General features: G+C 36.9%; 1 protein-coding gene across 1 annotated transcript in view; it reads right to left on the bottom strand.

The window, feature by feature from the left end:
* The window catches only part of LOC306874057 (arf-GAP with Rho-GAP domain, ANK repeat and PH domain-containing protein 2-like), a 95,261-nt gene that overhangs the window by 43,386 nt on the left and 35,786 nt on the right, over positions 1 to 16,089 (bottom strand). Inside the window, exons 11-15 of the mRNA XM_079423778.1 lie at positions 11,870 to 12,069; positions 9,330 to 9,415; positions 8,324 to 8,506; positions 5,391 to 5,565; positions 2,035 to 2,160 (exon numbers count right to left, since the gene is read on the bottom strand). Of these exons, the coding sequence (XP_079279904.1) occupies positions 2,035 to 2,160; positions 5,391 to 5,565; positions 8,324 to 8,506; positions 9,330 to 9,415; positions 11,870 to 12,069 (770 nt within the window). The remainder of the gene's footprint in view (positions 1 to 2,034; positions 2,161 to 5,390; positions 5,566 to 8,323; positions 8,507 to 9,329; positions 9,416 to 11,869; positions 12,070 to 16,089) is intronic.

Below are 16,089 nucleotides of genomic sequence, written 5' to 3'. Positions count from 1 at the left end.
GATATTTCTTCAAAAGCAGATCGTGGAGACATTTTTATCGTCCACGATCAAAAATCGTCATATCGCACACACCTACCCAGTTATTGTAATTACTATAAAATGTACATAAGTACATGATCAACAGGACTGTAAAAAAAAGTATTACTGCTTTTTTGGTCCAATAAGTGCATATTAAGTACAACCCAGCAGAGGTAGTACTTCCTTCGTCAGCTGAGGAAGTTCAATCTGCCACAGAAGCTGCTGAAACAATTCTACTCTGCCATCATTGAATCCATCCTCTGCACTTCAATAACTCTCTGGTTCAGCTCAGCAACCAAATCTGACCTCAGAAGACTACGGAGGGTAGTCTGGACTGCTGAGCGAATCATTGGTACAACCCTACCCACTCTCCAAGAACTGTACTCATCCAGAGTGAGCAAAAGGGCTGGTAAAATCACTCTGGACCCCTCACATCCAGCACACTCCCTTTTTGAACTGTTACCGTCTGGTCGACGCTACAGAGCTCTGAGCACCAGAACGACCAGACACAGGAACAGTTTCTTCCCTCAGGCAATCCATCTCATGAACACTCAGCAATAAACGTGGAACACACAACTATAATACAGTATCCATTAACCATACTCACTTATTTTATTTTCTCATTTCTAATTTGCACATACTTGACCTGTACATACATAGTTGTCTATATTATATATTATATATTATAAATTAATAAATTATAGACTGATAATTTCTTTGCAACTGGGCAAACATACAAAATCAGCAGGCGATCAAATAATTTTTTCCCCACTGTATCTATGTTATGTACTCTAATTTGTAATTACACATTTAAAGGAAGTTTGAGGAAGCTGCTATTTAGTACTTATATTAAATGTAATATCAAATAACACTACAGTATTTATAATCAAGTACTTTACATGTGCTTTAGTATTAGTCAACACATCAAAACAAGTGTACTTAAAAACACAGATTAAAACGGTTCTCAAAATCTCAAATGAACTTTCAAGTGAAACATTTAATTTGACGTTATTACAAAGTGCACTTTCTAAAAGTTATGAAATATTATGAAACTTAGCCATGAAAAACTCTTTAATTTCCTCAAGTGGTCCATTATTTCATAAATATCATATTTTCTGCAAGAATAAAAAACTTGCTCTACAAGTGCATATTCAATACAATGAAGTGCACTTCTTTTTATCTATGCATCTCATGCAACCGTGGTTTATTTGAGAATATTCTCAAGAACACTCCAATGTTTGGTCATGACGCTACTGGCAGTTCAGGAAAGTTTTCAGATTCTCATCCACTTTGCTGAAGTTTCTTTTTGTGTAAAGAATAATGAGGCATCTGTTTATAATCAGAACAGACGTTCTTTAAACTTTCAAACAGTCATCACATTTACTTTTAAGATACTTAGAACTGCATTAAACGATTTTCAACTATCAGAGTCTAATTCTAAAACACAGCTTGCTTATTTCCAGTGCTCATAAACACACACGCACACACACAGTGATATCGGGGAAAACAGGCAAAGGACCAAAGCGGGCTACCACAGCTTGAGACACATGTCCCTAGGGATACAAGATAGAGATGAGCTGAAAAAAAGAAGAAAAAAAAAACAAGCTCCTACAGTGGAACATGTGCTCCAGATGCTTGTGTTACTCCACCAAGAGTCCAGCTTAATGTAGGGCCCTTTCCTGGCCCCGTCCCTTGAGAGAACTTCTGTCTAACCACCAACGGCCCTCTCCAGATGCTTGGAAGAGAACAGTATGCGCACAATGGGTGCCAAAGAGATGACGGGGAAACATACTTGAAAGAATAACATCTTTGGGGGAATTTAGTGTAAGAAGAATGGGGTACTCAAATGAAGGGGGCATAATAATATTACACAAATACAGTGCAACCATTTCCAGCCATGGGTGAGGATGAACAGGAAGCGCAGATGAATATTCATAGGTAATTATTTGGATGAATGAATAAATGAGGAGGTGGGTGGGTGTTTGGATGGATGAATGCAAGGACAGATGGACTCACCGGGTCTTCCTTTCCGGTCCAGAGTGGCCTTGCCGGCATTCACGGAGCAATAGAGAAATCCATCCATAAAAGAAGGAACACCAGCCGAAAAACTGCTGTCAAATACTGCTTCCAGCTTAGGAAAATCTATAGAGAGAAAAAAACAGAGAGAGATTAAAAAGAAAAAGGAGAACAGCTGATTAGGAATAATCCTATAATGTGGTGAGGACAAGAAATGCTGTTTATATGGGAGATCAGTCGCATTATATGCAAACGCAGCTCACTATTCCTGCTGCTTTCAAGTGAAATTCAAAGTTTTTAAAAACTATTTACCTCAGAAGCTTCTTGATAACCAGCCAGTCTTCATGCAAGGTGTCAAACAGCTTTTAACAGCTAAATTTCATCCATTTTAAATGTGTTTATTTCTCCTTTTCCAAGGTTATTTATTTAGTAAGTTTGTAAAACCTCCATTCAAACATACCAACATACAATGTTAGAATTTGACTCTGCTCCTCTCGTTCTACTTTACCTCTTCATCTGCTCTCCCTATTTGCCGCCTCCACTTTTAACTCCTTTTTCCGCCAACTACCTTATCACATTCTGATTCAATTAGCCACTATGCTCAGGTTCAATTTTCTTCAGGAAGGCCGGCAGTACTGACAAGATTTTATCACACATTTCCATTCGACAATGTGGAAAAAGTTCAAATAACCTTGACTGAAAAGCCTTTTAATTGAGAGATCTTTCCATCCATCCATCTCTTCCCTCCAGCTACTGATACTTCTCTGTTCGAATGAGAAGGATTAAAAGTGATAATGAGATAGGACGGAGGAAAGTCCAAATTGGCGATCTCTGCACACGTGCCTCCAACATGCAAATTGAGAACCTGCATAAGTAATATATTCAAATGTATGCGTATGTGTATTTTTCCATTAGACTGTAGTAATCCGAGAGAAACTATGGAACTTGTTGCAAGTTGAATGTGTGTGTATGTGTGTAAAATGATGACTGAATTATCTGACTGAGAATCACATTTGCAAGCCATTAAGTTAATGAGGCCATAGCTCCACACAGATTTAGAGGTTACGCAAATGCTGTCCTGCTGTTGTTACGATGTTAGTAAGCTTAACAAAACATTGGCAGAACACTGTAAAACATTTGTGGCTGTGCTGATTGGAGGATAGCTTAATTAGGATCGTTGGCACACTTCCTGTAAAGGCCCCAAATGAGCAATGCAATGGCACACACACAATCTACAGCTAATTATAGACACTTTCAGGGGCAATGCCGTTTTGAGGTAAGTGTGTGTGTGTGTGTGTGTGTGTGTGTGTATTTTTGTGACAAATGAGGACATAAATTTGTATAATGACACAAGTATTACAAGGTCAAGGTGACTTATGAAAACATAACCCCATGTCCCCACTTTTCAAAATGCTTATAAATCATACAGAGTAAGTTTTTGGGGGGAAAGTAGAAATGCACAGTCTCCTGTGAGGGCTAAGTTTAGGTGTAGGGTTGGTGTTAGGGGAAGGCGCGTGGGGATTTTTTTCCCCACGGTCCTTACTGCGTCATCAGAGAGAGAGGGATGCCCCGCTTGATCGGACATGAATCAGAAGCGGATAGTTTCTGCTCCAAAAACACGATCGCCTTTTTGGAACTGCACACAAACTGGATTACAATAATTTCCCAAAATTTAATTTGTGTGGTAATATTACTAAGTCTGTAAACGGCCGTTAACACAGGACAGAGAACCCATTTACACTGTTAGTTAAATGTGACCCAATTCAGATTTTTTTGCTCGTATGTGACACAGATCGGATCTGTTCTATGACAGTGTAAACAGGAAAAAAACGCATGCATTCGGATATAGCGAGATCGGATTCAGGCCTCATTCATATGTGAAAATAAATTGGATACAATTCGGATATGTGCCAATGCGACTGTTATGTAAACAGGCAGATCGGATTTTCTGAGGCATCGCGTCCTGTACGTCATTAAAACTTGACAATTTGGTACTTCTCCACGGTTTAATGATGTTATATGGGACCCATGCTGGCAAAATGAGTGTAAATGTGCATGGGCTATTTTGAGCTACAGGCAAAAAAAAAAAAGTCGATTTTAGTCGAATTTGAGGTTTTCACTAAAATTTGTTAAGCCCTCGTTTAGCTATCCCAATGCTCCAAACAGTAATTAAACATCTAAAAGTATCTTTAATGGTATATTTTCTGAGAAGATTACCTTTTCCCAGCTAGCTTCTCGCGGTGACTGTCATGAGCGCGCATAACGGCGCTTCTGACGGCACGCAATCCCGATAAATACACAGAAGGAACTTTGCTGCCATATCGTGAATGCAGCAGGTGCAATGATATTACGCAGCGCCTGAAAGTAGTCCCCAGCTATATCATAACTAGTTGTCTAGCTGGGGGCCACTTTCCATTTAAATAGCATGTTATTTATGTTCGACATTACCCTTCAAAAATTTGGGGTCAGCAAGTTTTTTTTCATATTAAAGTAATTAAATTAATACTTTCTTACATTCAGCAAGGATGCATTAAATTGCTTTCTGAATATAATTTTTACACACTTTCATGAACATTTGATAACATGTTCACTTCTGATACAACTTCATCTCCTTTTCCATCAAAAAGCCGCCTGCTATTAGATTGAGCAATCAATGTTATATTAGATGACTGATTTTAGAATCTTAATTGTATATTGTATAATCATGGTGTAGTGCATACTTTGATGCTTGAAACAAAGGGGTGCTGTATGAAATGCAGTATTTTTAATCTTTATTTATTTATTTTTTTTAAATATTCATTGCGTGGTAAGCTCTGCTGTGACATTTCCCTTTGGGATTAATAAAATCAATCAAATAAAATCATTGCTGGTTGAAGGAAGTCTCTTACGTTCACCAAGGCTGCATAAATTTGATCAAAAATACTGTAAAATATTGCCAAATATTATTGCAATTTTAAATATTTATTAAATATTAATGCATTTTTAAATTGACAATTTCTGTAATGGCAAAGCTGAATTTTTAGCATCGATTACTCAACTCAGTGTCACAACATCCTTCAGAAATCATTCTAATATGTTGCTTAACATTTGTGGAAAGAATGATAATTTAGTTTTTTCTGGATTCTTTAATGAATAGAAAGTTCTAAAGAACATAATTTATTTGAAATAGAAAATACTTTGTAACATTATAAATGATGTGACTTATACTTATCGATTTACTGTGTTCTTGCTGAATAAAAGTATGAATTTCTTTCAAAAAAATAAAAAGAACAACCCTGAACAATGTATGTGTTGGCACGCATTTCACGGGATATTGCAAAATACGGCGGCCAGTACACATCATGATCAACACTCACCTGAGAGCTTGTTGTGGTAGAGAAACTCCATCTGCAGCCTCTGGCCTGCTTTCTGAGCCAGTAGATACGGGGTGGAGTACTCCGGGTCTCCGGTTGCACACATCACATCCGCCCCGCTGAAAACCAGGGCCATGGTTTGCAGGATGTCAGGGAGAACCACTGCTGCACACAACGCCTTCAGACACACACACATGCAACAAAACACATTGTATGAACACGACTGAGCATCAGTGATGGGAAGAGCATAGCAGCACGCAAAGACTACATTGAAACTGACAGCACATGATGAATTAACTAACAACATTGTCAAAGTACCACTATGAAAAACAAACATTTGTTGCGTACAGCTTTACAGAATCTTGGTACGGAATAACATCGACATTGACAGGAAGCGAGGCATCCAAAGAACGAATGCAGTCAGTCCAATTAAAAAGAGATGGAGGGGGAAAGAGTCAATAAATACAATAGTGTGTGTGTGTCTCTCAGAGCGAGCGAGAGAGAGAGTGTGTTGGCAGAAGTAATTCAGTCGAACACTGCTTTCCTCTAAAACAGTCCGATCCAGCCGAGCTATCGATCTCCCTCAAACAAGCTAGATCCGCTGGAGAACAAGGACACTGAGACAGTAGACCACACACATACACATATGTACAGAAGAATCAAAACATCTCACTACTACTGAAAATTATTATATAATTTCACATTATTTTCGTATTTTTCGTAAAAATTACACTACTGTTCAAAGGGTATGTAAGATTTCTTTTTTTTTAAGAAACTACTTTTATTAAGCAAGGAAATTATATATGATAAGACCACCAAATCAGTATATTTGAATGATTTCTGAAGGATCATGTGACACTGGAGACTGGAGTAATGACTGCTGAAAATTCAGTTTTGCCAGAAATAAATAACATTTTAAAATAGAGACTTATGCTCACCAAACAAAATGAAGACTTAAAAACTGTACAAATCTTACCAACCCCAAATTTTTGATTGGTAGTATATGTTTAGAAGCATAACAAGGAGTAAAACGCTGAACTGGAAAAATAAATAACATGAATATCAGAATATTTCTTTCTTTTGGTTTGTCTCTTTTTAAATGATAGCAACACTTGACCTGCTTTAACTGCTAATACTCATCCTAATGATCATGTTCTCCAGCACGATATGAGATGTATGCACAGTGACAGTTACTTACTTGATGACAATAATGACAATACTAAAATTAATTTAGACAAATAATGAAGATAATTTAATATTTTCTATTCATAAATTTTATTTGCAGTATATCTGCTGTACATTTGGTGTCTAGGTGACCTTATAATGTTCTTCCAATGACATAAAACCCAAGGGCGTCCCTTAGTGTGCGTGTACATGTTCTCTAGGTCACATTTGCTGAAGAGACTTTCTGGAGGTCACAGATTTTAATTTGAGTTATATAATCCAGATAGAAACACACACATATATATATATATATACTCTATATAAATCAAACAAATATAACAATGATCAATTGTGCCACTGATGGCAAAGACTGAAATAAAATTCAGCAGCTGTCATTCTAGTCTTCAGTATCACATGGTCCTTCAGAAATCAATGGTGCTCAAGTACCATTACTTATTATTATGGAAAAATATATGTGCTTAATATTTTTGTGGAAACCAGCCTATTTTTTTACAGCAGGCTTTGATGAATAGAAAGTTCAGAAGAACAGCCTTTATTAAATAGATTTTTTCTGTAAGACTCTAAATGTCTTTCCTGTACTTTTGATCAAATATATGTGCGTGTGTGATGCCATTAAGATGCCTTCTTTTATATGAAATACCATTAAGATTTATCGTGGTGGGGACTTCTATCACAATGAGCAAATTATAATTCTCATCTGCTAAATCTGACCTTCACACAAACCTTTCTACATTTTAACATTCATTTTCACATTAATCTGCATGCTTATTAAGCAGTTCAACTTTGGCTGGGCCCAACAATGCAGGCACTTGCCGGTTTTTACTCTTCCAAAGAACTTCTGAATTGTCGTTATATCTCATAAACTCAAAACCTCTGCCTGCCAAGCTGACTACTGCTTGAAACTTCAGGCTGAACGAAAGTATCAAACAGGAACTAACATGAAAACTTAAAGACATATATCACATCAGGGCTTAAACAAAAACTTTGAGAACAAGGAGGATTTTTCTGGAACATTTTGTTTGTGTCTGTCCCAGACATACCCTTCCATTTATAATCTAATCTCACCTCTCTATGTACCTGCACTATATTCTTTATCATCTTCTTTCTCTCTTTGTCTCTCTCTGACACACACGTACACAATCATATAACTTTTTCAGAAGAACCCCTGAAAACTCCCCAGTGCTGCTCTCATCTCACACACACATAATCCAGTTCCAATCCTCTCTCCCTTTCTTCAAAAACAAAAGCAGGCTTGATCTGTGTTGGTGCTGATGGTGAGGAAAAACAGCCACTTTTGGCTTAAGAAAGAGTAAAGCGGACAAACTCAGTAGGAGCAATCAAAGCACACACAAAAATACAGCATAATTATGAATTATGCACAGGAAATCCTGTTAACTCATAACACTCCCCTTATCATCCGTTCAATTTCTTCAACATACTGTCAAAAAAAATGGTTTTCTGACTAACTTTATAGCACTTTGACTGTAGTTGCATTATATTGTGCTATGCAAAAAGATTTAAAGCAGAATATTGGTTTTAACACAACCTGCACTGAAAATTGATGCGAGCCAGTTACCATGGTAACCCTAATTTACACCTGGGCTAACAGGTGAGCCAGAGGAACAGCAGATGTACACACACACACACACACAGTGACCAACATCTCTAGCCCTAGTGGGTCTTTTAATGAGGTAGAAAAAATAACACCAAGCCAAAGGCCAACATTAGCAAACAGGCTCTCTCACACACACCTTGTTGAGTTCCTCTTGAGTGTTTAGACCTTCTAGAACTTTTTTGTACTTCCTCTTTTTGTACTTCCTGCAAATAAAGGATGCACGCTGCTCCAGTGATGGCTGCTTGCAAAGCTCCTTCTCTGGGGGAAGATTTGCTTCCCAGAAGCTGTTGGAATTTTTATTCCCAACGTCTAAAAACAGCTAAAGAGAAAGACAGAACATGAGGACAATGTATTTCACTCAAAAGGTAAGACCACCCAAAAAAGAAAATTCTGCCATCATACTCACCCTCATGTCATTCTAAATACAGAATTTTGCTCAAAAAACAGCTTAAGATATTTTTTATGAAACCGTTCCATCCCTTTATTTCCTGAATGGAATGGATTTTCAATGGAGGGATATTTTCATTAAAATATCAGTAATATTATAGTATAGGGATCAATTCTCACGATTAACTAGTTGCATTTATTAATTTACATTTATTCATTTAGCTGACGCTTTTATCCAAAGCGACTTACAATTGCTATATATGTCAGAGGTCGCACGCCTCTGGAGCAACTAGGGGTTAAGTGTCTTGCTCAGGGACACATTGGTGTCTCGCAGTGGATTCGAACCCGGGTCTCTCACACCAAAGGCATGTGTCTTATCCACTGTGCCATCACCACCCACTTATTATTAACATATTGGCTGTTTATTAGAATTTATAAAGCACATATTCTGCATGACCATAATCTACATCCCTAATCCTTCCCAATACCTAAATTTAACAACTACCTTACTAATTATTAATAAGCAACAAATTAGGAGCTTATTGAGGCAAAGGTCATAATTAATAGTGAGAATTGGACCTTAAAATAAAAGGTGACCAAAATATCTTCCTTTGTGTCTCAAAGATATGCAAGAATCTTAAGGCTTTGGAATGATATCAGAGTGAGTAACTATAAATCAACAGATTTTTCATTTTTGAGCGCTCTATCCCTTCAAATCAATATGTAAGAAGTGACTTAACACAACAGATCGGTACCTCAATGAGCCCGTTGGTCCATATGCTGCTGTCTAGCTTCATACTGCGGACCTTCGAGATCCCAGGTCCCAGGAATCGATGATGACCTGGAAACAGATACCGATCTGAACTATTCACATCTAAAACAGACAATGTTAATTTAATGGTCAACTTCCTGTTAACTAAAAGTGTCCTGCTTAACCTCAAAACTGAGCACAACTTCACACTAAATGGTATAAAGCACCGACTCGTATGACACACATACAGAGTCACACTCATTATACATTTCATCGTATCCTTCCCAAGCACTCTTTTCTCCAGCCTGCCACAGCTATAATTGCAAATGAAAGGCGCGAAAAAGCCATTAATTGCTAATGAATCATAAGTAATTAATTGTGTTTGTTGGTCTGTGCATTTATTTCACTGAACTCCAGGCACCGTCGTAGTTGTTGTTTATGCGAGAAACAGATGAATTAAACATGGCAGGGAGAAACACATATTTGAATATGGAGTGTGTGATTTTCTGGCATAATTAGTAGCATTTTAGAGTACCAGTTTGCCATCAAAGATCATTAGAGCCGCCTGAGAGCCAACGGGACTAAAGATGCTTTGTGTACGTGTTAGTGTGTGTGCATTAAGGGCACACGTTAAGGGTTTTGTAGTGCCATCTAAGAAAACTTCTAAGTCAGGAAAGTACCTTAAACACAGCGTTTGCTTCAATGAAACCTTATTTAAAGAGAACAAAAACCATCAGAAAGGTGGAGAAATTTCTCTTTGTTACCTTATTTGAAACTACTACAAGAAAGAAAGAGTGAAAAATGTGCATAGTGGGAGTTTCTATGGTAACCGTAGTCTCACTTGAGGAATGTCTCCAATCAGAGTTCGCTTATTGTAATTACACGCGTAAAGAAACAGACAAACCTGAATGTGTGTCACTCAGCCAGGGATGTTGATTGATAACAGAGTGTGTTGGAAGATAAAAGACGGGGCAAAAAGAAACAGAAGTGAATGAGGAGGGAAAAAAAAAAAAGAAGTGGGGACGTTAGATAAGTATTATAAATGTGAAGATAGATCGTGAGAAAGAGGAAGTCACTTCACCTGTCTCTCTGTTTCACACGCTCTCTGTCTCCCACCGAAGACAATTTGCTCTCATTTAATCGTTAGCTGTTCGTTATATTCCCAGTATTTCGCTCTCCTAATTGTTGGCAGCAGAAGCGCAGCTAATTAAAGTGTCTGTGCCATAGATCCCATGAAGGCTGCGGTGCACATTTAGGGAAAGTGTCTCCCTACTCAATGGCTTATTCAGCAGCCGTTTGCACACATTCAGCCACTGGTTCCTCCTGTATTGTGACCTAATGTAACATTAAATGGCTGCGTAACTGAAATGAGTTCATTTATTGTGTCGGAGGGTGATCAGAATAATCTCAGCAACCACAATATCGGGAAAAAGAGCAGAGGAACTGTGGAGAGATGGAGAAAGATGGCTATGAAAAGAATATTTAGTCTGTATCTGTAAAAGACAAATAATGGATAAATAGAAATCTGTTTGTGTGTTGTTTTGACACTCTCTATGATGTAACAACTGTTCCTTACCAAACGTTTGTCAAGTTTTCAGCAACAAGCAGTTTATCTATCCACGCTGAACTACGGTGTAAAGTGACACAATCACAGCCAGTGAGAGGATATTTAATATGTCCAGTTACAATTGAAAAGTATGGGGGAATAAAATTTTTATTTGTTGCTTGAAAGAAGTCTCTTATGATCACCAAGGCTGCATTTATTTGATCAAAAATACAGCAAAAACAGAAGAATTCTGAAATATTTTTATAAATTAAAAGCTGTTTTCTATTTTAATATATTTAAAAAGTGCAATTTATTACTGTGATGGTAAAGCTGAACTTTTAGCAGTCATCACTTCAGTCTTCAGTGTCACATGATCTTTCAGAGATCATTCTAATATCCTAAACTGGTGCTCAATATTTTTTATTAACAAAGAAGTTCTAAAGGAAAATCCTGTGTTTGATTTTGATTAATTTAATTAGTCTTTGCTAATAAAACTAAAAATGTCTTTAAAAATAAAATCCTACTGATCCTAAACTTTTTAATAGTAGTATTTTTGAACCAGTTCAAACAGAAGACACAGGAACCAAGTAAACTTTCCACAGGAACCAAGTAAACAATGTTTGTTGCAAATTTACAGACAATGCAATTGAGATGTTTACATTGGCTTGTTGGAGTAATATTTCTGTCAACTGACAACAAAGTTTCCCTTCTGAATTAGCATAACTGCACAAGTTTTATAGTTAATAAAATATTGAAAAACAAAAAGACAGTATACTTTAATTTCCTTCAATAAAAAGGAAACTGAGTTAGACGGTGTAAAGGTGTGTTGACGTGGATTAGTAATCTGGCCCCTTGATATAAAGGAGAAAAAATGCTGGCCCTCATCAAAGTTGCCCATCCCTGCTTTAGAGTGTGTGGTTAAGACGCTGTGTGTTTCATGATCCATTCCTGTTGTGTTTGTTCTTGATATGTTCTTTGTGTTCATAATTTTTTCTTACCAGCACAATTCTTGCAGATGACCACACACAGGTTGATGGAGGCCCATTCCGGCTCAGGAGCCTGACAATCAGCGCACTTCCTGTTGAACTTGTTGAACCAAACCTTCTCCAGCACCTCGTAATTGCACAACGTCTCTACAATGGACTCCTGAACTGCTTCCATCCACTCCTCTCTCTCACGTTCTGACTCCACTGTGAAACTGACACAAATTATACAAAGCTCTTACAGACATGCTATTCGACTAACTACACATTAAATATTACTGTAGGTGATTTAAAAAAGGCAATCGCTTGTCTCTTTAAAGCAGTCTTGACTCTGATTGGCTGTCAATGTTTTTATCATTCATCAGTTCTGAAAGTGATTGCAGCAATAGTGTTCCTCTGTGCCATTATTGTTATAGCTGTGCTGTGGAAATTTAGAACGATCTTTTAAAAATATATGTTCATTGTCATAGTGATTGCCCTTCCCCCTACAGATTTTACATAGGGTTCAGTTGGTCATATGAATTTGCACATAGCATTGACCTTTTATGATACTTTTATGGTGATTCTGTGTCCTTTTCGAAGCTTTTAAGCATTTGGTGTGATGGAAAAGAACGATTAACACATTTTTCAGAATTTCTTCTTTTGTCTTCCATGAAAGCAAAAAAAGTACTAATGTCTTATTATGATATTAGGGTTAGTAAATAAATGACAATCTGCATTTTGGGATAAACTACTGGACTTGTGCTTCAACTTAAAGAGATACTGACAAATTTTAAAGACAGGACCTGAAATCCCTCACCATCAGCTCTCTAAGCACCGACTCAAATATGGAAATTTGTGTGTGCGCGCATGTAAAAACAAACCAAAAACTACACACTAACTGGAAGTTCTATTTGCGTCATCCTGGCTTAAAACCTAACAGTTTGAGTCCCACTGGGGCCCAGGGCAAGTACCAGACAAATAACAACGGCGAACACCACTTTTTAAATGTTCATTATTACATTATGATTGGGAGTTATGGGTCACAGTGCAGTCCAAACGTAAAAACCAGTAATAGCTCTGAATCCGCTTTCCATTTCCATTATGACTAATTATTTCAAATTATTTTGCCAACAACTAATACTAAATAGTCGTCTGGCCTCATATCGCTCAGCGTTTAGAACGCAACTACAAACAGATCAATATTCTGTCCTGTCCACAAAAACAAAGCTAGGAGATAAAGAGGAAAAATCTTTAATGCACACCGGCCAAAGAAAGAGAGCGATAGCTTTTCATTGTTTGTTGCTGTTATTGTTGTGTCTTTTTTTTTTTTTTTTTTTGCCGGGGAACTGCATCAGCCATAAAAGGATCATTAAAAAACAAACACGAAAACAGCTCATCGATTAGGCCTCCGCAAATGGCTGCTTTGTTGGAAACATCAGCTTGTGAGGGGTCACAGGTGAGCGATGCCTGTACTGTACAGCCGTTATAACAGAGCTGATATTTATAAAGAAAAGGAAAAAAAGCGAAAGAGGAAGAAAAAAACAGATCAATAATGAGTGTGCTTCAGATGGATAGCATCAGAGCGGCTGGACAGTCATAATGAGAGAGTGGCTGCTAGAAAATAACACAGCAGGCAGCAAACTCTGAAAAAAATTATACTAAAAAGGCTCAAAAAGAAGAAATCGACAGAGTTTCCTCTGCCTTTAATAAATCTCATTCTGTCCAGCTATGCAAGCACTCAATTTCATTATAAACAGCCAAAAAAAAAAGTTGAAACTATTTGACACTAATCATTTTGCAAAGTTCAGCCGTTTAATCTATATTTTATTTTGGTTGGTGCAATCACTTATACTAAAAGGTAAATCTCCTAGGAGAACACCTTAATAAATGAACCAAGAATGTTAGAACCTGGTAGTGACTAAGAAAAAAACTATAGTTTACTCACTTCAGGATTGCTTAAAACAATTCATGTACAATTCCACATACAGTTGTGAGAAAAGTGAATGAATACTTGGCATTCTAGGAATCTGGAGTTTTATAGGAATGGCTCAGAAAATGTTATTTTCTATAATGTTACAAGCACACGCTCACCAGCTACTTTATTAGGTACACCTGTTCAACTGATTGTTAATCCAAAAATATAATCAGCCAATTACGCAGCAACTCGGTACATTTAGGCATGTAGAAGATCTGCTGAAGTTCAACCTGAGCGTCAGAATGAGGAAGAAAAGTCATTTAAGTGACTTTCAATGTGGTGTGAATATTTCAGAACCTGCTGATCTACTGGGAATTCCACGCACAACCATGTCTAAGGATTACAGAGAACGGTCAGAAAAAGAAAGAAAATCAAGTGGGTGGCAGTTCTGCCTTGCTGATGCCAAAGGTCAGAAAACGACCAGACTGGATCGAGCTGATAGAAGTGCAACAGTAACTCAAAGAACCACTTGTTACAATCGAGGTATGCAGAAGAGCATCTATGAACACACAACACATCAACCCTTGAAGCAGATGGACTACAGCAGCAGAAGACCACACCGGGTGCTACTCCTGTAAGGTCAAACTGGTTTCTTGAACATGACTGATATCACTAGACACAAATGGCCTCCACAGTCACCCAATCCAACAGAACATATTTGGGATGTGGTGGAAAGGGACAATGTGTGTGTTCTAGCACCTTGGTAAATCTATACCACAAAGAATTAAGACAGTTCTGAAGGCAACATGGTACCAGCAAGGTGTAGCTATTAAAGTGGTTGGTGAGTGTATTTTAATCTTTGTTTTAGGATGTGATTAATGTGATACATTTTTTTTAACCTATAGACATCTCACTTGTGATAAAAATCATAAAAAGTAAATAAATATCCAAATAATACATTAAATAAGTTGCTTTACCTGTAAAACAGCTTCTGGTGACATTTCTTCAACATTAAACTATTCAACTATTAATCATTGTTATAATGTAAATATCAGAATCCGACTTGAATTCTGAATGTTGAATGATTCATTTTTTCTCAATATTTAGCAATCTGATGCAATTTTGGATGTTCATGAAGTCATTTGGAATTCACTGGTGCCTAAATAAGTTTCAGGCCCTGAAGCAGAAAAGGCATCATCATATACACCCTCCAGCATAGTTTAACCTTCGCATGAGATTTTGGAGTAAATACAGCATTTTGCTTTCTAGAAGATACACATTTTATATTCTCTGAATGTTGTTTGAGAACTCTTCAGCATGTTCTTTAAATTAGGATTGCAAGGACTGCACACAAATGCAGAAATAGAGTTTCATCCAGGAGTAACCTGCCTGACTCTGGACTATGGGGGCCTAAAATATCCTTTCAAAATTCCTCCCAGACTTATGTGCTTCAACACCTCTTCTTCAAAGTTTCTCTGAAATCTACTTTGATCCGCCTACATTGCACTTGAAAACAATGCAATTGTGAAGAGCAGATCAACAAAAGTTTTTAAATGGCAGAATAGGTCAATCCCACACTGGAATCCCACGCCTCACCTTAGAGGTTTGCATATTATTTGTCAATTATTTGAATTTTTTTTCAATATGACTATGCTTCAAAAGTATACTTATAAGGTTCTTAAATGAACCATTTATTTCTTAGCATGAAGAACATACCAATAATCTGAAGACCTTTTTATACAATAAAGAATCATGCAATGTTGAAGGTTCTTCATGGAACCATCGGTGCCAATAAAGCACCTTGATTTTTAAGGGTGTTGGTAGCACATTAACCACATAGGTGACTCATTTTAAATTATCTATAAGCAGTAACTCCATTAACATTTAGTCAGACATCTCAAAAATATTGCTACTTATTAATAAAACACACACACACACAGTCAAGGAACTTAACTAATGCTCACTGTTGATCCCAACATTACCATTTTACAGTATTTTTTATCGAGAAAGAACTGAATAAAATACTTTATAATTAACATAACGTTTGGTTAGAGGATAAAATGCTGTAGGTAAGTAGCACACTATGGTTTTAAAAAGTCTATATATTATATTATACAAGCAACAATGCAATTTTCATTAGAATAACTATATAACTATTCTGCAAATGAAAGCATATGAAATATTAAAATGTTTATGTAATCAGAACCTGTATTTGAAATTTAGAGCATCTCTGAATTTATAATCTGGAGGCATTTGTGTAAATAAATTATTATTTGCATTAAGGAAACTTAATCCTCCAAGTTTGACCTTGAGTGAAACGTTGATGATTTTTTTTTAG

This window comes from Barbus barbus (genome assembly GCF_936440315.1).
Source record: "Barbus barbus genome assembly, chromosome: 1".
Taxonomy (NCBI): domain Eukaryota; kingdom Metazoa; phylum Chordata; class Actinopteri; order Cypriniformes; family Cyprinidae; genus Barbus; species Barbus barbus.
The sequence above is the reverse complement of the archived record's forward strand: the minus strand, read 5'-3'. Positions and strand labels throughout refer to the sequence as shown.